The 26,191-nt window shown below is 43.4% G+C and overlaps 1 protein-coding gene and 1 long non-coding RNA gene across 2 annotated transcripts in view; one reads left to right on the forward strand and one right to left on the reverse strand.

Moving 5' to 3' along the window:
* Positions 1–10,400, forward strand: part of LOC121560258 — a 23,209-nt gene extending 12,809 nt beyond the window's left edge. The window contains exons 2-3 of the long non-coding RNA XR_005998925.2: positions 9,825–10,170; positions 10,329–10,400. This is a non-coding gene — a long non-coding RNA (uncharacterized LOC121560258). The remainder of the gene's footprint in view (positions 1–9,824; positions 10,171–10,328) is intronic.
* Positions 4,717–26,191, reverse strand: LOC121536073 (sal-like protein 4). The gene is made up of 6 exons (XM_045214425.1): positions 25,688–26,191; positions 25,141–25,271; positions 24,726–24,896; positions 17,851–18,015; positions 6,837–6,948; positions 4,717–6,096 (listed from the first exon to the last, which is right to left on the reverse strand). Exons 1-6 carry the CDS (start codon positions 25,974–25,976, stop codon positions 5,138–5,140), a joined length of 1,827 nt encoding a protein of 608 aa, XP_045070360.1. The 5' UTR covers positions 25,977–26,191; the 3' UTR covers positions 4,717–5,137.

Below are 26,191 nucleotides of genomic sequence, written 5' to 3' on the forward strand. Positions count from 1 at the left end.
ATTCTCTCTGGGTCTGATCTGTGATAAGATCCTGTGTGTAAGAGCCTGTGTGTTACAATTAACGTCTCAGTGTCTGTCTGACTTGAGGACGGCGTTCAGCGTTCCACTGACCTCTGTGATGCTGCGTCGGGTCCTGGAGCGGTGGTGGAGTCCTCCGTGGCTACAGGGGGCGCTCCAGCCACTCTAGTATGGATGTCTCTGCTTTGCTGTGGGTGCTCCTCTCCTTCAGACCTCTCCTGCTTGACCCCAGGACCTGCAGCCTCTACATCTGCAGACTGACACAAGAAGAGAGGAGGTTATTATTACTGGTACATGAGTTGAATTGGATTACAATGTCGTAGGGAAGTCTCACAAACTCCCTTACCGCAGATACATTTGGATGTACATGTAAGCAAGTGAATAGCTGAGGGGAGTTTTATTTTATGTACAAAGTAACTGTAATTTGTAATGTAACACTAATACACTAACCTCTACCATAATAACATGCTGGGTTGAGGTTCCACTCCCCTCATCAACAGCTATGGGTTGGTCTTCTCTCCATGTATTGTGTCCCGCTGGCTTCACAAAGCTCCTGTGGCCTCCAGTGAGATGTCCTTCACCTGAGGGAGTGATTGGGGGAAACGAGGTGGTTAGGTTAGCTACTGTCAATGCTCAACGCTATATTGTACACTATTGACACTGTCTAGAATTGGTTTGGCTTCTTGATTTGCCACTAGATTACGTTTTGCCTTTGCCACGACGACTTCACAGCAACAATTTGCCTGAGAAGGGTGCAATTGCGGCCCGCAATTCGGGGTGTTCCTGCATGTGGGCATTCCTGCATCTGCAGTAACCCCTCTTTATACTTCTATCAATCACACTATTGATTTGCCTTGCTGCGGTCCCCGACGTGACTTCTGTTGCACAGACAGCTTCTCCCACTCTTGTTTGCGGCAGAATTGAATGAGGAAAGTCACTAAACGCTATCAAAACCATAGAAACCCTCGGTGTCAAAACTCCCCAAACGCAGCCTGAAAAGTAGCTGAATTTGTCGCTTGACTCTTTTACCAATAAAAGTTACTGGAGGGGTCTGAAAACTCCCTAAATATAGCAACGAAGTCACTAAATTGGAAACGTGTTTTTGATCTTTAGAAAGTTTGTCCTATATCTGCCTTTCCATTACGCCTGTCGCCATAAAAAAAATTGTGACATTGCTTTTGTCGAATAAACCTGGGTCAGTGGAAATCTGCCTTCTGATCCCTTTATAAACTGACAATCACCGGGCGAATGCCCACTGTATGAAATACCCATGAATGACAGTAGCCAATAGGATTACAGGGGACGTGCCAACACACACGCACACAAACAGTCTGAGCACAGAGGTGCAAGGACTGTACAATCGCTACACTATTATATTCTGTCTTTGCGCAAGATAGCTAAGTAATCAGGGGAATTATTGCATACTATCCAAAAAACGGACCAAGATCCAGTTCTGGCCTGGTTAACACATCTGAACTCGTGCAGAGGGGAACGGGGCAACAGGCAGTGAGATATATGAACTGCGACAGGCCGCGCAGCCTCTGCCTTCTGCAAAATGTACCTCTTGCCATTCCTCTGTATCAGTCGAGGATCTTGACACTACCGGGATGACTGGCGAGGACGCGATCTCATATTGTTCTCTCTGAGCGCCCCCCTGCCATCTTCAGTTCCAGTAGCCCTGTTTTCTTTCAGGCTTTGAGTTATTTCCAAACGAAACACTGCATAGTAGTCGTCTACGAGTTTACAGATGTCTGCCACGGCTGCATTCGCTACCACCTCCATAATGGAGGCTATTATAGTGTAAAAAAACACATAATTAGCCATTGTTAGCTAACGTTAACTAGATAACATCTATCAACCAAGTCCCAAAGCCACGGGAAGTCGACAGCAAAAAAACGACATCATACAAAATAGACATAAAAAACATCCCACTCCTTCAGTCACATCCATACACAGGCTCAGCGGCCTGTGAAGGCGGGAGATCCTTTGACAGGATTTTTTACAATGCCTCAGCTGTAAACTCAGGCCCCAAAAAGCGTTCTGCTGCACTCCGATTTCTTCTTCGTTTGTGCAGTGCAGTTTATGACCATTGCAATAAATGCTACAAAGTGTACCGTTTCACATGTAATATATCAGGATCCCTTGATTGCCGAGAAACATTCACTGGTGCAGGCTCAATTACCATTTAGTCTTCAACTCCACTCGCTCCCTCCACTCTTCTCACTGCCTCAGATAGAAGGGGCCGCAGTGGAGAGGCTCGAAAGCTCCAAGTTCGTCAGCGTGCACATCACCGACAGCGTAGTGAAGAAGGCGCAACAGTGCCTTCTCAACCTCAGGAGGCTGAAGAAATTTGGCTTGGCCCTTAAGACATTTACACATTTCTACAGATACACCAGAGAGCATTCTGTCGGGCTGTATCACCGCTTAGGATTTTGCCTGTGCTTAACTCTATTCCGTTTCTTTTTTATCCTGAAAAACTCCCTAGTCCTTAATTATTACAAGCATACCCATAACACGAGGCAGCCACCACTATGCTTGAAAATATGGAGAGTGGTACTCAGTAATGTGTTATATTGGATTTGCCCCAAACAGAATTTGTATTTAGGACAAAAAGTTAATTGCTTTGCCACATTTTTAGCAGTATTACTTTAGTGTGTTGTTGCAAACAGGATGCATGTTTAGGAATATTTCACTGGGGCCAAGCTTCCTGCCATCCAGGATCTCTATACCAGGCAGTGTCAGAGGAAGGCCCTAAAAATTGTCAAAGACTCCAGCCACCCAAGTTCTCTCTGCTACCGCACGGCAAGCGTTACCGGAGCGACAAGTCTAGGTCCAAAAGGCTCCTTAACAGCTTCTACCCCCAAGCCATAAGACTGCTGAACAGTTAATCAAATGGCTACCCGGACTATTTACATTGACCCCCTTTTTTACACTGCTGCTACTTGCTGTGTATTATCTATGCATAGTCACTTCACCCCTACCTACATGTACATACTACCTCAAATACCTTGACTAACCCGTACCACTGCACATTGACTCGGTAACGGTACCCCTGTATATAGCCGTGTTATTGTTATCTTTAGAAATACGTGTTTTAGCAAGAATAGAATAGAAAATAATGGAATGACTTTATTCCATCTACATCACCTCAGTAAGGTAAATATTCAACTGTCCTTGTTCTAGCCTAAGTTTTCTGTTTCTCTAAAAACAGGTATTTACACAAGCCTGTTTCAAATGACAAGATAACAAAGGGTTAAAAGGATGTACACTCCAGTTTGTAGAGAACAGTCAGTCTGGAATATGAAGTACAGGTTCACATTCATTCATGTTTATTATTTCACCCCAGTCATCACAAGACCTGAAGCCTTCAGGCCATTTACTACAAACAGCTTGAGGTCAAGGACTGCTTGTAAAGATTTTCATAACAGAAACAGTTGAGGCACTTGGCTTGAGCATGTTTTGGTTGTTGTTGCATTGATGAACACAGTGACATGACGTACATCAGTATAAATATAGCCAACCGTGTCTGACTTGTGTGACTGAGTCAATGAAAAACGAGTTCCCAGATATCCCCTGTGTACATCTCAAGCCACACTGCTACGATTTCTCCCTGTTGTGGACATTCCTATGTCTGATAAGGCTACTCAGGAAGGAGAAGCTCTTGTAACATAGTTTGCACTTGAAGCTGTCCATGGTGTGAACCGTCTGGTGCTGCTTCACATATTTCGCCTTAGCAAAGCGCTTCCCACACGTGGGGCAGGCGTACGGCTTGTCGGCGTCCGTCCTAATGCTCGGGCTCCCACGTTGTGACCCAATGACACCAGAGAGCCCTCCATGACATGGAGCCATTGTTTGGGTGTTGTTGGGATTGTGTGCTGTGTTATAGGTGAGGTACCTCTTGTGGTGACCGCCCATCCTGACCCTGTCTGTATTCGTGGGGTAACCATGAAGCAGCTGAGGAAGGCTAGACCCAGGCCCAGGGGGGTCTCCCACCACTCTCTGTGAAGGCTGAAGCCCAGTGTAACCTGCTCTGTTCATCATGGTTACTGTGGTGTTTGTATCATAGGAACAGGAGGGTCTATCTCTATCAGCCCCAGGCCCTGCTTCATCCCTGCACTGAGACTGTGAAGAGAAGGGTCTGGGCTGCAGACTGGATCCCTGACTGGAGCCTCTGTCTCTCTGGTGACCATCAGGACTAAGGTTGTTCAGTCCACCTGTCCACTGGTTGTGTTTTGTGTGGTGGTGGAGTCTCTGTCCCTCGTGGTTCGGTCCTGGTTCCGACTCTGGAAGGAAGAGCGACGACTCCTGATCCAGGGTTCTGATCCGGGGCCAAGGTTTGTGACCAGCCCCCTCAGAGGTCCAGTCTCTCCCGACAGCAACACCGGATATCAGCAGGTCCTCATGGACTGCAGACTGTAAAAACAAATTGTACAGAAGATCATATAAAGGTTTACATAAGAAACAATTTGCTGTACAAACAGAAACCTGACATATTATAAAATGTTAACCACAGTCAAGCCCATCTCTAACACTGTGATTCAAGTACCTAAAAATGGAGCCATTGGAGTTTATTATGAATAAATAAATAAAAATAATGTCCATATGTGTTGATTCAACAAATAAGTATAATGTTTTGGTTTGACTGAGATAAGGGAAACTCAGTCCCTGCAATGATACAAAAATAACCAAGTCAGTCAGCACAGTCCATTTTGTATTTAATTTCAACAAAATGGTCATACACTCACATAACGTGAAGTACAGTACTTTTATTGCACAAAACGATACGTGACATGTAGAATAACTTTTCTCACTATGGTAACTAGAATACTTTGGAAAAGGTTCAACATTACATTACACACATCTTCACTACTTTATGTCAAGTAAACATGAAGGCACTCATAATAAAACACCAGCATCAAACAACAGGACAGGATTGTCACTTTTCATCAGTGAAGCATTTTTACAGACACCATCACACCAACCATCACCATATCATCTACTCTGCCTCATTATACTCATTCTTTCCTCAGTTCATCTCATCCAGTTCCCTACTACATCCAAAACCAACAGAATTAACTACAAACAAACTAACTAGTACTACATTACATGTCACTATACTCTATACATGGGCCGTGTGCATTTTCTGCTGGTGTATCCTGAGGTAGCTCCTCTCTGAGAACCTCTTCCCGCAGTGCGCACAGGCAAATGGCCTCTCTCCTGTGTGGACCTTCAGGTGCATCTTCAGCTGGTGCTGGCGCGAGAACCTCTTCTCACACTGGGGGCAGCTGTAGGGTTTCTCCCCTGTGTGGACTCTCTGGTGCCTATTCAGGCTGGACGATTGAGAAAAACTGGCCTGGCACAGGTGGCAGCCGAATGGTTTCTCCCCTGTGTGCATCCTCTTGTGGATCTCTACCTGTTTGGGGAAACTGAAGGCTTTCCCACAGAACGAACACGGGAAGCGCTTTTCTTTGGCACTGCCAGCTTTACTGATTCCGTCTCTACTATTGTCATTTGTCAATGGGCTTGTGTAGCCATTTAGTGTTGAGGCACTGGAATTGTCTGAGGTCTGGTTTAACATTAGGAGAGTGTGAGGAGGATGAAGGCCAGGGAGTGTCTGTGTTGTCGCAGGGTCCATGTTCCAGTTGATAGATCCTATAGAAGGCAGGCTGAAGGCAGCACCTGTTATGGGTTTAACCTGAGGCGCCATCAGTCTCTCTGAATCACAACTATAGGAGCAGGATGGAGCATTGCTAACCGAGTCCATGTCTGTTCTCATACGGACACCTCCCTGTCCCTGCAGACCAAATCTACGCCTCGTTCTGGTCTCAGCCAGTCTGTTGTCATGGAGACTAAGTTCGGATGTTGTTTTGTGTTCGACTGTCTGTTTCTGGTTGCGGTTAACAGTGTTGTTCCCCAGCCCAGAGTTGAGGATGCTGTCCCATCCACTGACCTCCACTATCTCGCCTCTGGTCCTGGCCTGCTCAGTGATGTTGTCCCCTGGGCCCTTGGCTGCTGCAGTCTGGGTCTGGGAATCCAAGATGGCCACCCAGTCTCCCCTGTTATCCTCCAGCCAATCACCTGCAGGAAAATGTTACAAAATAGACTTTACAAACTCTATATATGGAGTTTTTTTTGTCAATTAAATCATCAAGTTTATACATTATGTTTGTTGTAAACATACACTGAGTATACAAAACATTAAGGACACCTGCTCTTTTCATGACATAGACTGACCAGGTGAATCCAGGTGAACGCTATGATCCCTTATTGATGTCACTTGTTAAATCCACTTCAATCATTCTAGATGAAGGGGAGGAGACAGGTTAAATAAGGATTGTTAAGCCTTGAGACTATTGAGACATGGATTGTGTATGTGTGCCATTCAGAGTGTGAATGGGCAAGACAAAAAATGTAAGTGCTTTTGAACGGGATATGGTAGTAGGTACCAGGCGCACCGGTTTGTGTCAAGAACTACAACGCTGCTAGTTCTTTTCACTCTCAACAGTTTCCCGTGTGTATCAACAATGGTCCACCACCCAAAGGACATCCAGCCAACTTGACACAACTGTGGGAAGCATTGTAGTCAACATCGGCCAGCATCCCTGTGGAACGATTTCGACACCTTGTGGAGTCCATACCCTGACGAATTGAGGCAGTTCTGAGGCCAAAAGTGTGGGGGGGTGCAACTCAATATTAGGAAGGTGTTGCTAATGTTTGGTATACTCAGTATAAGTTTTATTGATTTAATTTTAAGTAGATGCATCACTATTCCCATTGAAGTACATCTATTATGTTCTGTATATGTATGTCTCCCTTACCTTGCTCCCCCATCTTTAGTCCACTCAGCAAATCAATGTTCTCTGGTTCGTCCTCTATTGTCTCCTCTTTGACCAGCAGCAGATCAGGCTTCCCATCCTCCATGTCTACTGACTGTAAGAGATACAGAGTGAGAGGATATTAGATTAAGAAATCTGATATGAGCACCCTGCTATGGAGCATCTTCTGATTGGGCAATGAGGGATTACTATGAGTGCTATGCAAATATGTTAGGTGATTTGATACTATGCAAACGTGTTCGTTGATTTCATTACTAGACACTCTGCAAGGGGATAGTTCGGGATTTTGGCACTTATCTACTTCCCCAGAGTCAGATTAACTTGTGTATAACATTATTATGTCTCTGCGTCCAGTATGCAGGCAGTTAGAGGTAATTTGACGAGCCAATGTTAACTAGCTTAGCGCAAAGAATGGAAGTCTTCGGGTACACCTAGCATGCTAGCTGTAGTTTTGGTGTGGTTTTGTAAACAAAACTCCCAGGAGGCAGCTAGCTGTACTCTAGTAGCTAAAGTAGTTAGGTTGCTTATTGACAAGTCATCATAACATTTGATTAATCATGTCAGACTTTGAAGTAGAAGAAGAAGCCCATTTTTATTCAGAGATACATTTATTCGAGCCAGAATTTACTGAGGGGAACTTGCTCAGTTGGACGCTGAGCGAGCACAGAGTGAGCCTGAATCAGCGGAGCCGGTAGATCAGGGGTTCCCAAACTTTTTCACTCGTGGGGCCCCCATTCCAGCATTGGGGAATATCCTGCGCCCCCCCTGTGCGCACGCGCAATGTCTATTTATATGGCCACAAGCGCTGTTCATGACACAAACTGTTCACACCCCTCTTGTTGGTGGAGAGAATTTTGCAGGTTTAAAGCTTATTTCCTGCAATTCTACCCCAAAAAATCATAGGGTGCAAAGAGAATTTGGCAGTTTTAAAGCAAATTTTCTTTCAATTCTATACATTTTGCCATGTCTAATGTGTATTTATGTGATATTTGAGTGACTAAAACATTACAACAATATCTATGGGCTAAAAAACCTAAATAAAAAAACTGTAGCTGACATGGGCTAGTTGATCTGGGCATTTCTGACAAGTTATAAATAGCTCTCCAAGGTATGCAATGACTAACATGACAAGAGTAACTGATGCTGCACTCCCCAATTTCGAAATTGCACCTTGTGCATTATTCTATTACAACTTTCAAGAGTAAGTTTAAAGCCGGACTCAGTTCCTTAAAAAAATTAATAAAACATACACTACCGTTCAAAAGTTTGGAGTCACTTAGAAATGTCCTTGTTTTCGAAAGAAAAGCATTTTTTTCTCCATTAAAATAACATCAAATTGATCAGAAATACAGTGTAGACATTGTTAATGTTGTAAATGGCTATTGTAACTGTAAACGGCTGATTTTTTTATGGAATATCTACATAGGCGTACAGAGGCCCATTATCAGCAACCATCAGTCCTGTGTTCCAATGGCATGTTCTGTTTGCTAATCCAAGTTTATCATTTTAAAAGGCTAATTGATCATTAGAAAACCCTTTTGCAATTATGTTAGCACAGCTGAAAACTGTTGTGCTGATTAAAGAAGCAATAAAACTGGCCTTCTCGAGACTAGTTGAGTATCTGGAGCATCAGCAATTGTGGGTTCGATTACAGGCTCAAAATGGCCAGAAATAAAGAACTTTCTTCTGAAACTCATCAGTCTATTCTTGTTCTGAAAAATGGGCTATTCCATGCGAGAAATTGCCAAGAAACTGAAGATCTCGTACAACGCTGTGTACTACTCCCTTCACAGAACAGCGCAAACTGGCTCTAACCAGAATAGAAAGAGGAGTGGGAGGCCACGGTGCACAACTGAGCAGGAGGACAAATACATTAGTGTCTAGTTTGAGAAACAGACGCCTCACAGGTCCTCAACTGGCAGCTTCATTAAATAGTACCCGCAAAACACCAGTCTCAACGTCAACAGTGAAGAGGCAACTCCGGGATGCTGACCTTCTAGGCAGAGTTGCAAAGAAAAAGCCATATCTCAGACTGGCCAATAAAAAGAAAAGATTAAGATGGGCAAAAGAACACAGACACTGGACAGAGGAAGATTGGAAAAAAGTGTTATGGACAGACAAATCGAAGTTTGAGGTGTTCGGATCACAAAGAAGAACATTTGTGAGACGCAGACCAAATGAAAAGATGCTGGAGGAGTGCTTGATGCCATCTGTCAAGCATGGTGGAGGCAATGTGATGGTATGGGGGTGCTTTGGTGGTGGTAAAGTGGGAGATTTGTACAGGGTAAAAGGGATCTTGAAGAAGGAAGGCTATCACTCTGTGGACGGCGCTTGATTGGAGCCAATTTCCTCCTACAACAGGACAATGACCCAAAGCACAGAAGGATTACTTTTATACTATTCCAGGTATTCCTTAAAGAGGTAGGGTTTCAAGTGTCTCCGGAAGGTGGTCAGTGACTCCGCTGTCCTGGCGTCATGGGGGAGCTTATTCCAACATTGGGGTGCCAGAGCAGCGAATAGCTTTGACTGGGCTGAGCGGGAACTGTGCTTCCGTAGAGGTAGGGGGGCTAACAGGCCAGAGGTGGATGAATGCAGTGCCCTCGTTTGGGTGTAGGGTCTGATCAGAGCCTGAAGGTAAGGAGGTGCCGTTCCCCTCACAGCTCTGTAGGCAAGCACCATGGTCTTGTAGTAGATGCGAGCCTCAACTGGAAGCCAGTGGAGTGTGCGGAGGAGCGGGGTGGCATGAGAGAACTTGGGAAGGTTGAACACCAGACGGGCTGCAGCGTTCTGGATAAGTTGTAGGGGTATAATAATTAATTAACAATAACCTTGTCAATGACTACATTTCCTATTCATTTGCTATATTTCCTATTCAAACTCATTTCATGTATGTTTTCATGGAAAACAAGGACATTTCTAAGTGACCCCAAACTTTTGAATGGTAGTGTATATATATATATTTTTTTTTAGGGGGTGCGCCCCACAGTTTGGGAACCACTGCGGTAGACAAGCTGCCAGGAGCGGTGGCAAGAGCCAGGTCTGAGGGAGACTGGAGGTGCAACCACGGGGGATGTCAACCCATGACAACCGACGATGAGTGTTTGTGCTGCGCAGAGTGGGACTTGTTACTGCCATCGATTGGGTGGCTTGATATCTACGGCGAAGAAAGCAGCGCACCCAGAGACTGTGTAACAAACCCCGAGGACTTTTCTGCGCTCATCAATCCTGAAGTTATAGAGACATTCTTCCATGTCCCAAAAATAAACTGGCTGAATCAGCCCATACCGGCTGGACTGAATGGACAGCTGTCTATCGAGTAAGTGACATTATTGTTGCTTGTCCCAGCACACAGTAAAAACAAATTAGAAGATAATCTATTAATAACTTTTGTTGTTTAATAATTGCACTCTGATCAAATTGTTTCTTATTAGATTATTTGTAGCTACTCACGAATAACAACTTATTTGTTCTAAGGTCAATACAGGCTGGTTGCATATCTACTAGTGTTGGAGTGGGCACTGAAGGGAGAGACTGGGGCGAAGGAACAGAAGAGTCTTACCCTCATGTGTTTGTGCCATTCACCGCAAATATCCCTCACCGACAGGAGTCTACATGGGATTCAAGGAGGCAGAGGATGTAATGGGCCTATTGTAATTACACTCCGATGATTCAGCTTCACAGCCAGACATTGCCTAACCAATTTTGCCAAATCACTCTAATAAATGCTGTTTGAACCAGTACAACCTATTTTGTTACAGTTTTGTCATATCACTGTAATAAATGCAATTTGAACCAGTACCATCTATTTTGTTACTATTTACTATAGGTGATTCATTACAGTATGCCACATGAGGTAGCGCTGTGTATGAAATACAGCAGTCAGATCAATGTATCAGTAACATTTAAATACTAAAGGTCAATTGGTAAAAGCAAACAAAACAGCATAGACCTATGTAATGACATGACAATCGATAAACCGGCAAAGACAATTATTTATTTTTTTACAACACAATACAGATCACTGCACATTATGTGCAATTTACACAATTCGCACCAATAAAAAGGTCAAATAGACAATAAAATAGACAGTATAAAGTAGGTATGGCGGTGCTGTTATGTACAGTAGAAGCCTACAGTGAATGGATAAAAAAAGTGAAAATGACCAGAGGCTAACAAATTCTGTGTGTTTTTCTATTAGGTAGTAGTGCAAGGAGGACCAGCAACGGTTGAGGCTTGTCCTCTATTCTGGTTCTGAATGTGATGTTCCTCCAGCAGACATGGAGTCCGTTTCTTGTGGACTGTCCACAGCAGGCACGTCTCCTATCTCAACCTGAGTGAGAAATAAAGGAAAAGGGAACAGGAAATGTTGGTATTCATTTGAAATAAACAAAGGAGAACACACTTGAAGAAGGCCATAATAGATGTTCTGTTTTTGTGGCATGTTGTCATCTATTACATGGCTAGCACTATAAAGTCTAGTGCACAGTTTTGAGCATTCTTAGTCGTTTTGTTGTAGTTGGCTATTCTTTGGCTTTGAGAGGAGGGCATTCACACAGATGTAACAGATGACATGGACAGCCTATCTATGGGAAAATTGGCAGGCCTATCACATTTTACTATGAGAATAGCTACTACTCAATCAATCAGATAACGTTAGATCATCATCACACTTACCCCCCTTTCCACTTTGTTCTGGCGTGCGTAGAATGCCCACTGATGGGACCGCTGTATCCCTCAGGTCAGGACAAATCTCATTTTATGGCTTGTCAGTTCCATCCTCTCATAATAGAGCAAACTAATGTTACTAACTTTCTGAGGTCCTTGGTCGGAGTGTTATCTATATTCAGGGCAACTAGCCAGTTTCAAATCGGACCGGATCATTCAATGGAAGTTTGTGAAAGATTATAGCCGACCACTTCCTTGGTTTGTTATTGCACGTTTTTACAGCAGACCCACAAACCACATTTGAAATTGGACAAATGATGGTAGTCCGTCGATGTACCACAAGTCTCACCACACTTAGCTACATGGGCTAGCTAGATACTTGCTAACGTAAACTAGCTAATAGCTTGAAAATACTTCTAGCAGTGTCAACAATCTTCACAGTCGCGAGGTAAAAATATTGCTTTGGACGAGCAATTGCATTCTGTTGATGTACTCATTCTTCTGTGGGGTTTATTGTTGATGTACTCTTCTCATACTTTGTTTACTTGATATCTAGAAAACTCGTTCAAAACTGTCGCTGTCCCGCTGTCTCAGCTGTGTTGACACTCGCGCACAGTTTATCTATGCACCCACCGTCACAGCACAGCGGATTAATGAAATGCGTAGTTCGGATAAATATTTTTCAAACAACTAACGTTAAAATAAGAGTACAAAGTGCGAACCACCTAGCTTTGGAGTAGTTACAAGGTCTATTTCCCTGCTTTTGAGAGGAGCGGGCTGGTAGCAATTGCACTAAGCTAACTACAGTATATGCTACCTTCAACTTCCTTCAAACTGCATGCAGACATAAAAATGGTATCCATGAGTTTGTCTGACTGGGTAATTACCAAAGAATCCCTTTAACCAATTTACAGACTGGTGATTTCACCAGGCAGGCCAAAATTCCATCCTTCCAAAACAGGCTGAAATTTCAGCCGGTCTTTTTAAACAGCTCTTACACTAAACGGGCATTAAAATAATTTTCACAATTTTACAGTATTATTCCAACCTCATAGTGTGGAAATATATATAAAATACATGAAAAATACGTATTTGACTGCACTGGGCATTTGAGACAAAATTAATCAAGACCTGGGTCCATCTGCAAAGAGTCTTAGAGTAGGAGTGCCGATCTTTCCAAATAATCTTATTCATTATGATCTAAAAGGCTAAACTGATCCTAGATCAGTCCTACAATGAGAGGCTACTTTATCCTATGGTACTACAGCCATGAAATGTGTTAAGTCATTTGTATTTTCATTCATGGCCAGTAGACAGAAGAAATGTTCTGAATTGAACATGTGTAACCGGTGTGAAATGGCTAGCTAGTTAGCGGTGCGCACTAGTAGCGTTTCAATCGGTGACGGGTAACGGTGCTTCGAGGGTGACTGTTGTCGATGTGTGCAGAGGTTCCCTGGTTCAAGCCCAGGTAGGGGCGAGGAGAGGGACGGAAGCAACACTGTTACACATGGAATGTGAAGTCTATTTCACATTAAAAGGAAACATTAATAAATTAAAATGTGTCATAGCCCTGTTTCAAGAAACTCATTTAATGGGACAACACATGGAACAAATTAAAAAACACTGGGATGGAGAAATATCTTCAACATCTTATTCACCCAAAACAAGGGAAGTAGCAGTGCTGTTCAATAATATTATTAAGCACAAGATAAAGTCTCAGTATGTTGAGCTCAACGGTCGGTTTATTTTCCTACATGTTATATTGGGCAATGCAGAAGTGCTCCTTGTGAATAATTATGGTCCTAATGAGGACTATACCATTTTTATAAGCAGTTTGTAACTATACTTTCACCAATAGTGCTTAGAATGTATAATAATTTTTGGGATCAGGGTACTGTGAATGGAACTACTGCAGTTATCACGCTCATTCCTAAAGGGGGAAAAAACCTGTCTCAATGCTCTAACTATAGACCAATCGCTTTACTGAATGTTGATTTTAATATACTTTCTAAACTATTAGAAAACAGACTTAGGAAAGTTATTCACCCTTTGATTTCAACTGACCAGGTTGGTTTCATTTGAAGTCGATATAGCTCAGACAATGCAAGGACATTTTATAATTAAGCAATAAGGCCCGGGGGAGTGTGGTATATGGCCAATATACCATGGCTAAGGGCTGTTCTTACGCACAACGCAACGCCCTTAGCCGTGGTATATTGGCCATATACCACAAACCTCAGAGGTGCCTTATTGCTATTATAAACTGGTTACCAACGTAATTACAGCAGTACAGATAAATGTCAGCCAATCAGCATTCAGGGCTCGAACCACCCAGTTATAATATGGTGCATAGTGCTAAGATGTTTAAAGTACCAGCTTCAGCATTATCACTTGATGCTGAAAAAAGCATTTGATCAAGTAGAATGGAAATCTTTTTTTCTATACAATGGAAAGATTTGGGTTTGGTCCTTTGTTTATAATATGCCATTTAGCAGACGCTTTTATCCAAAACGACTTACAGTCATGTGTGCATAAAATGGGTCTGCAGTATATACAATAACCCTAGAGCAGCAGTTATAACAAATTGCATATCCCTGCACAAGGCAGGGATGTCCGATGTCTCCCTTGCTCTTTGTTTTAGCATTAGAAACATTAGCAGAAGCCATAAGAACGACAAAGTGATATTGAAGATATTGCGGCAATGTACGCAGATGACATGTTGACATGTTAGGAATCCTGAAACATCAATTATGGGGCTACTTAAGTTGGTCAATGAATATACAGAGATTGCTGCCTTCAGAATTTTTTTTAGGTACTCCGATAAATTATCGATGTACTGAAGACCAAATTTCAGATTTCAGTTTAGTTTGGGCACCAGAAGGTCTGAATTATCTTGGTCTTTTCCTATCATTAAATAATAAGTTCATGCTTGGAAAGAACTTGGAAGTATTTTGAAAGCAGACTTTATGAGATGGTCCTCCCTCTTTTTAACGTTCCGAGCAAGAATTGAAATAATACAAATTACAGTGGTGCCAACAACCCACTAGGCATGCTGCCTCTCAATCTACCGCAATCCTTCTTTAAGAAGATCAATACAATTATCACTAAATGTACAGTGGGGAGAACAAGTATTTGATGCACTGCCAATTTTGCAGGTTTTCCTACTTACAAAGTGTGTAGAGGTCTGTAATTTGTATCATAATTTGTATCACTTCAACTGTGAGAGACGGAATCTAAAACAAAAATCCAGAAAATCACAATTTGCATTTTATTGTATGACATAAGTATTTGATCACCTACCAACCAGTAAGAATTCCGGCACTCACAGACCTGTTAGTTTTTCTTTAAGAAGCCCTCCTGTTCTCCACTCATTACCTGTATTAACTGCACCTGTTTGAACTCGTTACCTGTATAAAAGACACCTGTTGGCGCAATTAGTGGCCTAGCCAGTCTCCAGACCTGAACCCAATAGAAAATCTTTGGAGGGAGCTGAAAGTCCGTATTGCCCAGTGACAGCCCCGAAACCTGAAGGATCTAGAGAAGGTCTGCATGGAGGAGTGGGTCAAAATCCCTGCTGCAGTGTGTGCAAACCTGGTCAAGACCTACAGGAAACGTATGATTGCAAACAAAGGTTTCTGTACCAAATATTAAGTTCTGCTTTTCTGATGTATCAAATACTTATGTCATGCAATAAAATGCAAATTAATTACTTAAAAATCATACAATGTGATTTTCTGGATTTTTGTTTTAGATTCCGTCTCTCACAGTTGAAGTGTACCTATGATAAAAATTACAGACCTCTACATGCTTTGTAAGTAGGAAAACCTGCAAAATCGGCAGTGTATCAAATACTTGTTCTCCCCACTGTATATGGAATTCAAAGCAACCCCCCTCAGATTGTACAGGCAGTCAAGCCAGCAGATAAAACAATTACATTTAAACATGATTTGAACGAATTGGAAAGTTTCATAAAGGATGTCCATTCCAAAAACCACCTGGCATCCAGGGCGTATCAATTCTTAAGTGAAAAAACAAGGGGACTACACCTTCCCTTAAGGGAAAAATGGGGTGAAGATTATATAATGAATATACAAGAAATGTAATGGAAAAAGGTGTGGAAACACTGTTTTAAAACATGCAGAGATTCTAAAACACATAGTTTAGCATAATATAATTAACAGAACCTATTGAACTCCCTGTAAAATGAACAAGGCAAAAATGACAACTGACAGCAAATGTTGGAGTTGTACAGCGCCTTGCAAAAGTATTCATCCCTCTTGGCGTTTTTCCTATTTTGTTGCATTACAACCTGTAATTTAAATGGATTTTTATTTGGATTTCATGAAATGAACATACACAAAATAGTGCAAATTGGTGAAGTGAAATTAATATTGGAAAGGTGGTACCTGCATATGTATTCACCCCCTTTGCTATGAAGCCCCTAAATAAGATCTGGTGCAACCAATTACCTTCAGAAGTCACATAATTAGTTAAATAAAGTCCACCTGTATGCAATCTAAGTGTCACATGATCTCAGTATATATACACCTGTTCTGAATGGCCCCAGAGTCTGCAACACCACTAAGCAAGGGGCACAACCAAGCAAGCGGCACCATGAAGACCAAGGAGCTCTCCAAACAGGTCATGGACAAAGTTGTGGAGAAGTACAGATCAGGGTTGGGTTATAAATAAATATCTGAAACTTTGAACATCCCACGGAGCACCATTTAATCCATTATAAAGAAAATTGAAAGAATATGGCACCACCACAAACCTGCCAGGAGAGGGCCGCCCACCAAAAGTCACGGACCAGGCAAGGAGGGCATTAATCAGAGGCAACAAAGAGACTCCACAGCGGAGATTGGAGTATCTCTCCATTGGACCACTTTAAGCCGTAAACTCCACAGAGCTGGGCTTTACGGAAGTGGCAGAAAAAAGCCATTGCTTAAAGAAAAAAATAAGAAAACACGTTTGGTGTTCGCCAAAAGGCATGTGGGAGACTCCCAAAACATATGGAAGAAGGTACGCTGTCCAGATGAGACTAAAATTGAGCTTTTTGGCCATTAAGGAAAATGCTATGTCTGGTGCAAACCCAACACCTCTCATCACCCCGAGAACACCATCCCATTCATCAGCAGGGACTGGGAAACTAGTCAGAATTGAAGGAATGATGGATGGCGCTAAATAAAGGGAAATTCTTGAGGGAAACCTGTTTCAGTCTTCCAGAGATTTGAGACTGGGACGGAGGTTCACCTTCCAGCAGGACAATGACCCTAAGCATACTGCTAAAGCGACACTCAAGTGGTTTAAGGGGAAACATTTAAATATCTTGGAATGGCCTAGTCAAAGCCCAGACCTCAATCCAAAATGAGAATCTGTGGTATGACTTAAAGATTGCTGTACACCAGCGGAACCCATCCAACTTGAAGGAGCTGGAGCAGTTTTGCCTTGAAGAATGGGCAAAAATCCCAGTGGCTAGATGTGCCAAACTTATAGAGACATACCCCAAGAGACTTGCAGCTGTAATTGCTGCAAAAGGTGGCTCTACAAAGTATTGACTTTGGAGGGGTGAATAGTTATGCAAGCTCAAGTTTTCAGTTTTTCTGTCTTATTTCTTGTTTGTTTCACCCCCCAAAAATATTTAGCATCTTCAAAGTGGTAGGCATATTGTGTAAATCAAATGATACAAACACCCAAAAAATACATTTTAATTCCAGGTTGTAAGGCAACAAAATAGGAAAAATGCCAAGGGGGTGAATACTTTCTCAAGCCACTGTAAATCAGATGATGCTGGGCTTTGAAGCTACTGTCTTAGAGTGAACAAAAACAGGGGGAAATGTATGTAATTTATAATATGTAATTAAAACCAAACATGTGTTTTGATATCAAATCATTATACCAATCAATAAAATGTAATTCATACAAATCATGTAAACAATGAGAAACTGCACTGCTGGCATTTCTTTCTCTGTGACTGCAATTTTATCATGACTGCAATTTTATCATTATTCATACTATCAATTACCTTTTTATTTGTTTCTTGTTTTTGAAATTTTGTTGCAACCCTCCCATATATGCAACATTATTGTTTATTTATTTTTTGGGATGAATTCATGTGATATGCAAAGAAAATAAAGGAAAGTATAGAGATGTACCTTTTCTCTGAGTAGAAGTGCTGATAGAGGATAAGGTCCCCACCTGTCTATATAGTCTTATTCACTATGATCTAAAAGGCTAAACTGATCCTAGATCAGCACTCCTACTCTGAGAGGCTTTGTGGATACGGACCCTGACCTAATACCATTCAGACAGTAGTTCACAGTGGGCTCACCTCAGTGTGACTGTGTGTGGTCCTGTGCTGCTCAGCTGGTTCCTCTGTGGGTTCAGGAGGAGGTGTAGTCTGGTTGTCCTCCATGACCATGGTCCCCTCAGGGTTCCCCAGACCCTCCTCACACCCCTCCTCCTTCATCAGCAGCACCTCTGGACCCTCCTCCTCCTGGAAGAGAGAGGTGATACAGATTACACAGACATACACTCCCTCAGGTACGTACACACACACACACACACACAGATAATAAATACACTTTCAACATGGAGTGTTTACCCATCCCCACTACATTTGACTCCTAAACTGTAGTTACAGAATGACTCCATTGTTTTTAAACCCATCATGGTGGACATACATATGTTGAGGGTAAATATGAGTCAGCTATGATAAGTCAAAAGTCATCATCAGACAAACCCGACTAAACTCTTTTGATGTGTACAGTAGGTGTCTGTTAGTGTATGTGAAGGTATATTTAGTAAGTGTATATTGGTCATCCTTAATTAACACAGCCACACAATTAAAATGTGCTTTTTTGTTATAATTTAAGGTTAGGGTTAGGCATAAGGTATAGCAGTGTAGTTAAGGTTAGGTTTAAAATCAAATTTTAAGGAGATACATTTTAGAAATGTAGGCTTTAGCCATAATTATGAATTTGTGGCTGTGGTAACTAACGTTGCTATGAAGTGCTGTAGTGTGTTTTATTTTATTTATTTTTATTTAACCTTTATTTAACCAGGTAAACCAGTTGAGAACAAGTTCTCATTTACAACTGCGACCTGGCCAAGATAAAGCAAAGCAGTGCGATAAAAACAACAACACAGAGTTACATATGGGGTAAAACAAAACAAAGTCAAAAATACAACAGAGATACATATATATATACAGTGTGTGCAAATGTAGCAAGTTATGGAGGTAAGGCAATAAATAGGCTATAGTGCAAAATAATTACAATTAGTATTAACACTGGAATGATAGATGTGCAAGAGATGATGTGCAAATAGAGATACTGGGGTACAAATGAGCAAAATAAATAACAATATAGGGATGAGGTAGTTGGGCGGGCTAATTTCAGATGGGCTGTGTACAGGTGCAGTGATCGGTAAGGTGCTCTGACAACTGATGCTTAAAGTTAGTGAGGGAGATAAGTGTCTCCAGCTTCAGAGATTTTTGCAATTTGTTCCAGTCATTGGCAGCAGAGAACTGGAAGGAATTGCGGCCAAAGGAGGTGTTGGCTTTGGGGATGACCAGTGAGATATACCTGCTGGAGCGCAGACTACGGGTGGGTGTTGCATGGTGACCAATGAGCTAAGATAAGGCGGGGATTTGCCTAGCAGTGATTTATAGATGGCCTGGAGCCAGTGGGTTTGGCGACGAATATGTAGTGAGGACCAGCCAACAAGAGCGTACAGGTCACAATGGTGGGTAGTATATGGGGCTTTGGAGACAAAACGGATGGCACTGTGATAGACTACATCCAAGTTGCTGAGTAGAGTGTTGGAGGCTATTTTGTAAATGACATCGCCGAAGTCAAGGATCGGTAGGATAGTCCGTTTTACGAGGGCATGTTTGGCAGCATGAGTGAAGGAGGCTTTGTTGCGAAATAGGAAACCAATTCTAGATTTAACTTTGGATTGGAGATTCTTAATGTGAGTCTGGAAGGAGAGTTTACAGTCTAACCAGACACCTAGATATTTGTAGTTGTCCACATACTCTAGGTCAGACCCGTCGAGAGTAGTGATTCTAGTCGGGTGGGCGGGTGCAAGCAGCGTTCGGTTGAAGAGCATGCATTTAGTTTTACTAGTGTTTAAGAGCAGTTGGAGGCTACTGAAGGAGTGTTGTATGGCATTGAAGCTCGTTTGGAGGTTTGTTAACACAGTGTCCAATGAAGGGCCAGATGTATACAAAATGGTGTCGTCTGCGTAGAGGTGGATCTGAGAGTCACCAGCAGCAAGAGCGACGTCATTGATATACACAGAGAAAAGAGTCGGCCCAAGAATTGAACCCTGTGGCACCCCCATAGAGACTGCCATAGGTCCAGACAACAGGCCCTCCGATTTGACACATTGAACTCTATCTGAGAAGTAGTTGGTGAACCAGGCGAGGCAGTCATTTGAGAAACCAAGGCTATTTAGTCTGCCAATAAGAATGCGGTGGTTGACAGAGTCGAAAGCCTTGGCCAGGTCAATGAAAACGGCTGCACAGTACTGTCTATTATCGATCGCGGTTATAATATCGTTTAGGACCTTGAGCGTGGCTGAAGTGCACCCATGACCAGCTCGGAAACCGGATTGCATAGCGGAGAAGGTACGGTGGGATTCGAAATGGTCGGTGATCTGTTTGTTGACTTGGCTTTCAAAAACTTTTGAAAGGCAGGGCAGGATGGATATGGGTCTGTAACAGTTTGGATCTAGAGTGTCACCCCCTTTGAAGAGGGGGATGACCGCGGCAGCTTTCCAATCTCTGGGGATCTCAGACCTTACGAAAGAGAGTTTGAACAGGCTAGTAATAGGGGTTGCGACAATTTCGGCGGCTAGTTTTAGAAAGAAAGGGTCCAGATTGTCTAGCCCAGATGATTTGTAGGGGTCCAGATTTTGCAGCTCTTTCAGAACATCAGCTGTCTGGATTTGTGTGAAGGAGAAGCGGGGGGCATGGGCAAGTTGCAGCGGAGGGTGCAGAGCTGGTGGCCGGGGTAGTGGTAGCCAGGTGGAAAGCATGGCCAGCCGTAGCAAAATGCTTGTTGAAATTCTCGATTATTGTAGATTTATCGGTGGTGATAGTGTTTCCTAGCCTCAGTGCAGTGGGCAGCTGGGAGGAAGTGCTCTTATTTTCCATGGACTTTACAGTGTCCCAAAACTTTTTGGAGTTAGTGCTACAGGATGCAAATTTCTGTTTGAAAAAGATAGCCTTTGCTTTCCTAACTGCTTGTGTATATTGGTTCCTAACTTCCCTGAAAAGTTGCATATCGTGGGGGCTATTTGATGCTAATGCAGTACGCCACAGGATGTTTTTGTGCTGGTCAAGGGCAGTCAAGTCTGAGGAGAACCAGGGGCTATATCTGTTCTTAGTTCTGTATTTTTTGAATGGGGCATGTTTATTTAAGATTGAGAGGAAATTACTTTTAAAGAACATCCAGGCATCCTCTACTGACGGAATGAGATCTATATCCATCCAGGATACCTGGGCAAGGTCAATTAGGAAGGCCTGCTCGCTGAAGTGTTTTTGGGAGCGTTTGACAGTGATGAGGGGTGGTCGTTTGACCGCGGACCCGTTACGGACGCAGGCAATAAGGCAGTGATCGCTGAGATCCTGGTTGAAGACAGCAGAGGTGTATTTAGAGGGTAAGTTAGTCAGGATGATATCTATGAGGGTACCCATGTTTACGGATTTAGGGTTGTACCTGGTAGGTTCGTTGATAATTTGTGTGAGATTGAGGGCATCTAGTTTAGATTGTAGGATGGCCGGGGTGTTAAGCATATCTCAATTTAGGTCACCAAGCAGTACGAACTCTGAGGATAGATGGGGGGCAATCAATTCACATATGGTGTCCAGGGCACAGCTGGGGGCTGAGGGGGGTCTGTAGCAAGCGGCAACAGTGAGAGATTTATTTCTGGAAAGGTGGATTTTTAGAAGTAGAAGCTCAAACTGTTTGGGCACAGACCTGGATAGTATGATAGAGCTCTGCAGGCTATCTCTACAGTAGATTGCAACTCCACCCCCCTTTGGCAGTTCTATCTAGATGGAAAATGTTATAGTTGGGGATGGAAATTTCAGAATTTTGGTGGCCTTCCTAAGCCAGGATTCAGACACTGCTAGAACATCAGGGTTGGCGGAGTGTGCTAACGCAGTGAATAACTCAAACTTAGGAAGGAGGCTTCTGATATTTACGTGCAGAAAACCAAGACTTTTACGGTTACAGAAGTCAACAAATGATAGCTCCTGGGGAGTAGGAGTGATACTGGGGGCTGCAGGGCCTGGGTTAGCCTCTACATCACCAGATGAACAGAGGAGGACTAGAATAAGGATACGACTAAAGGCTTTAAGAACTGGTCTTCTAGTGCGTTGGGTACATAGAATAAAGGGGGCAGTTCTCCGGGCGTTGTAGAAAAGATTCAGGGCATTATGTACAGAAAAGGATATGGAAGGATATGAGTACAGTTCAGGTAACCCTAAGCGTTGGGTAACAATGAAAGAGATAGCGTCACTGGAGGCACCGATTGAGCCGGTCTCGGCGTGTATGGGGGGGTGGAACAAAGGAACTATTTGAGGCAGTTTGAGAGGGACTAGGGGTTCTACAGTGAAATTGTATAATAAGAACTAACCCAAACAGCAATAGGCAAGGCATAATTGACATGGGAGAGAGGCATAAAGCAGTCACAGGTGTTATTAGAGAGAGCTAAGACAACAACTGGAAATAGCGATAACGTTTGGGCTAAGGCTAAACAGGACAGGGTACCGTGTAAAGGAACAGTCCAGCAGGCATCAGCTGTGCAGCTGAGTGATCTTAAGGTCCAGTGAACAGCAATATGTGAGTCCGAGAGCAGTTCAAATTGGTGCTTCAGCACAGCTAGCAGGGAGCACAGTTGTAGTTTGCGTGTGCTAGCGGGCCGGGGCTGGCAGATGGATCTTCGTGGTCGTCGCAACGGGAAGCCTGTTGAAACCACATCAGACTATTTCGTCGGCAAACCAGTCGTGTTGGATCGGCGGGGCTCAGTGTCAACACTAGGAGGTCCCGTCCGGTTGACAGAGAGGTAGATAGCCGGGAGATGGGCCTGAGGCTAGCTCAAGGCTAACTGGTGCTTGCTATAGGGCAATGGTAATCAGCCAACAACAGGTTGCAGCTAGCTAGCTGGTTGCGATGATCCGGCGCTAGGGTCCAGTGATTCCGGCAGAAAGTCCAATAAGCTCTGGGTCGATAGCACGCTGGGTCGATAGCACGCTGTGCAGACTGGCCGACGAATTGTCCAGGCTAGAGCTAGAGCTGGCTGGTGGATAGTGTAGGCCACGGACAGTGGTGAAGACGCTAACGGTGACTAATAGCAAGTAGCCATTCAGTTGCAGCTACACTAGTTTCAGCTAGTTTCAGCTTACGGTTCTTGATGAAAGTTATAAAGAAATAATAGAATCCTTTCCACGTTGGGTGAGGCGGGTTGCAGGAAAGTATATTTAGTTAAAGAATGAAAAGTAAAAATTGAGAAATATATACAAAATAGACAAAAAAACAAGAAACGGGATATTTACACAAGGAGAATGAATAAAAGCGACCGCACTGCTACGCCATCTTGCAGAACAGGGTGAGATCAGATGTGATGTATATTAAAGGGAGTCTCAAAGAAAGTCTTTGAATGAAAAGTCCCATTTTCTGTTTATTAAACATAAACAAGTTTTAAATACGATATGAAAACCACACATACACACTCAACTAAAAATCTGCATGAACTAGATGAACTGCATTCATTTTCTCATTACAAGTGTCTTAGGAAAAACATTAAGTAGTTGAATAGAAGTAATGAAATAGGCATTTGTGAACATCATATAGGCTACACAGTAAAAACACAATATGTAACAGACTTTTTAGGCTTTTATAAAACACAACGTCTGGATGCAATATTCTACCCAGGAATATTCAACACTGAAATCTGTTACTCCTTATTCCAAATGCATCTGTGGATCTTTTCTGCTGACAACAATGAAAATTAATCTTTGTCTTTAATGCAGGGTTTGATCTAAACGTCAGAAGCTATCGAGTTGAATGGTTACTTTCTATGCTATAGAGTGGAATGGTTTTTCTGCTGGTGTATCCTGAGGTAGCTCCTCTCTGAGAACCTCTTCCTGCAGTGCGTACAGGCGAATGGCCTCTCTTCCGTGTGAACCTTCAGGTGCATCTTCAGCTGGTGCTGGCGGGAAAACCTCTTCTCACATTGGGGGCAGCTGAAGGGTTTCTCCCCTGTGTGGACCCTCTGGTGCCTCTTCAGGTCACCAGCCTGGGCAAAGCGCATTTGACACTGGGTACAGCTGAAGGGTTTCACCCCTGTGTGGACCCTCTGGTGCCTCTTCAGGTTGCCAGCCTCAGCAAAGCACATATGACACTGGTTACAGCTGAAAGGTTTCTCCCCTGTGTGGACCCTCTGGTGGATCTCCACCTTCTGGGGGCAGCTGAAGCCTTTGTTACAGAACATGCAGAGGAACCGTTTCTCTTTACTATTGCCTGATGTGGCTCCCCCTCCCTGAGCCTGGGCTATAGCCCTGTCGTTTGAGTTCAATACCTGATCGAAAAGGACGCCGCTATGTGAATCGGAAAGTGTCTTCGACGTGAATACTGCATCGCGATCCCTGAACGCGTGTAAAGGGGAGTGAGTCGCGACATTTAGATTTGTCTCCAAGCTTCCCCTGTAATCAAATACATCTCTCTGTGAGTGTCCTTCTCCTAGGTGACTATCTGCATTCCATGTCAGAGGAGCGTCGCCCTCCACTTTCACAGTCACCTCATCTACCACTATAACCTCCCCTTTCTTATCTAGGCACCCTTCAGAGTACACACTACTACTGTACCGGTTCCAGTCCCCTCTAGACAGATCAGTCTGTGTGTCTAAACCCAAGAGGATGTTGCCAGGGTCCATCTCTGTAGCGTAAGAACAAGACGGATCATCACCTCCAGTGTCTAACGTGCCACCATCTCCACAGGAATTAATCGTCCCCTGGCTCTGGTGAAATACCGGTAAATACTCTGAGCCGGGAGCAGGAGGACAGCCCAGTCTCCCCAGCTCCAGTCTCTCTGGGTCTGATCTGTGGTCAGATCCTGTGTGTAATAGCCTGTGTGTTACAGTTAAAGTCTTGGTGTCTGTCTCTGACTTGAGGACGGCGTTCAGCGTTCCACTGACCTCCGTGATCCTGCGTCGGGTCCTGGCCTGGGGCACAGTGGTGGCGGCGAGTTCCTCAGTGGCTACAGGGGGCGCCACTCCAGCTGCTGCTCCAGTCTGGTGCCGTGGGTCCTCCTCTCCTTCAGTCCTCTCCAGCTTGACACCAGGAGCTGCCGCATTTTCATCTGCAGGCTGACACAAAAAAAGGGGAGGTTATTACCGGTACATGAGTAGAATTGGATAACAATGTTGTAGGGACGTGAGCAAGTGAATAGCTGAGGTGAGCCTTTCTGAAATAAACTGTGCCACATTTGATGTACTATTGGATAACAATGTTGTAGGGACGTGAGCAAGTGAATAGCTGAGGTGAGCCTTTCTGAAATAAACTGGCCACATTTGATGTACTGTAATTTTGTTGTAATACTATTACACTAACCTCTATCACAATAACGTGCTGGGTTGAGGTTCCACTCCCCTCATCAACATTGATTGGTTGGTCATCTGTCCATGTATTGTGTCCCGCTGGCTTCACAAAGCTCCTGTGGCCTCCAGTGAGATGTCCTTCACCTGAGAGAGTGATTTGGGTAAAAGAGGTACTGGTTAGCTACTGTCAATGCTCAACGCTATATTGTACACTATTGACAGTTTTGACACTGTCTAGAATTGGCAAGGATGTAAGGTAACACTTCTCATAACTTCTTGATTTACTATGTATAGATCGATGTATTATGTTCCATCCATCATATTGTTTTCAATGAGTAAATAATAGGAAATGCCAGTAAATCAAGATTCTGGTTAGAATATGATATTGTGTCTTTCTGCAAGTTAGCTAAGTAATCAGGGGAATTATTGCATCCTATCCCAAAACTGACCAAGACCCAATTCTGGTTAACCATGTGGTTAACACATCTAAAGTCACACATGCGCAGATGTGAACGGGCGACAGGCCCCGCAGCCTCGGCCTACTGCAAAATGTAGCCTACCTCTTCCCATTCCTTTGTATCGGTCGAGGATCTTGACACCACTGGGACGACTGGCGAGGACGCGTTCTCGCGTTGTTCTCTCTGCGCGCTCCCGTGCCACCTTCAGTTCAAATAGCTGTAGTTTCCTCCGCAATGCCCTATTTTCATTCTGGCTTTGAGTTATTTCCAAACGAAAGACTGCATAGTCGTCGTCTACGAGTTTACAGATATCTGCCACGGCTGCATTCGCTAGCACTTCCATAATGGAGGCTATTTGAGTGTGAAAAACCATAGGCCTACAGTTAGCCATTGTTAGTTAACGTTAGCAGCTAGCTAGCGTTACCTTGATAACATCTATCAACCAAGTCCTGTCTCCAACGCGAATTAAACACTGCCTGTGGTAAGTATGTGATGCTGTGCAGTTACATTAGTAATATTTTGAGTTCCAAGGTGTTAATAAAAGTAAAAAAAATAACAATAAAAACGCTGCCGTGAAAATTGTTATTGGTTACTGTTCCCTTCCGT

Source organism: Coregonus clupeaformis, unplaced genomic scaffold, assembly GCF_020615455.1.
Source record: "Coregonus clupeaformis isolate EN_2021a unplaced genomic scaffold, ASM2061545v1 scaf0257, whole genome shotgun sequence".
In the NCBI taxonomy this organism is placed as follows: Eukaryota; Metazoa; Chordata; class Actinopteri; order Salmoniformes; family Salmonidae; genus Coregonus; species Coregonus clupeaformis.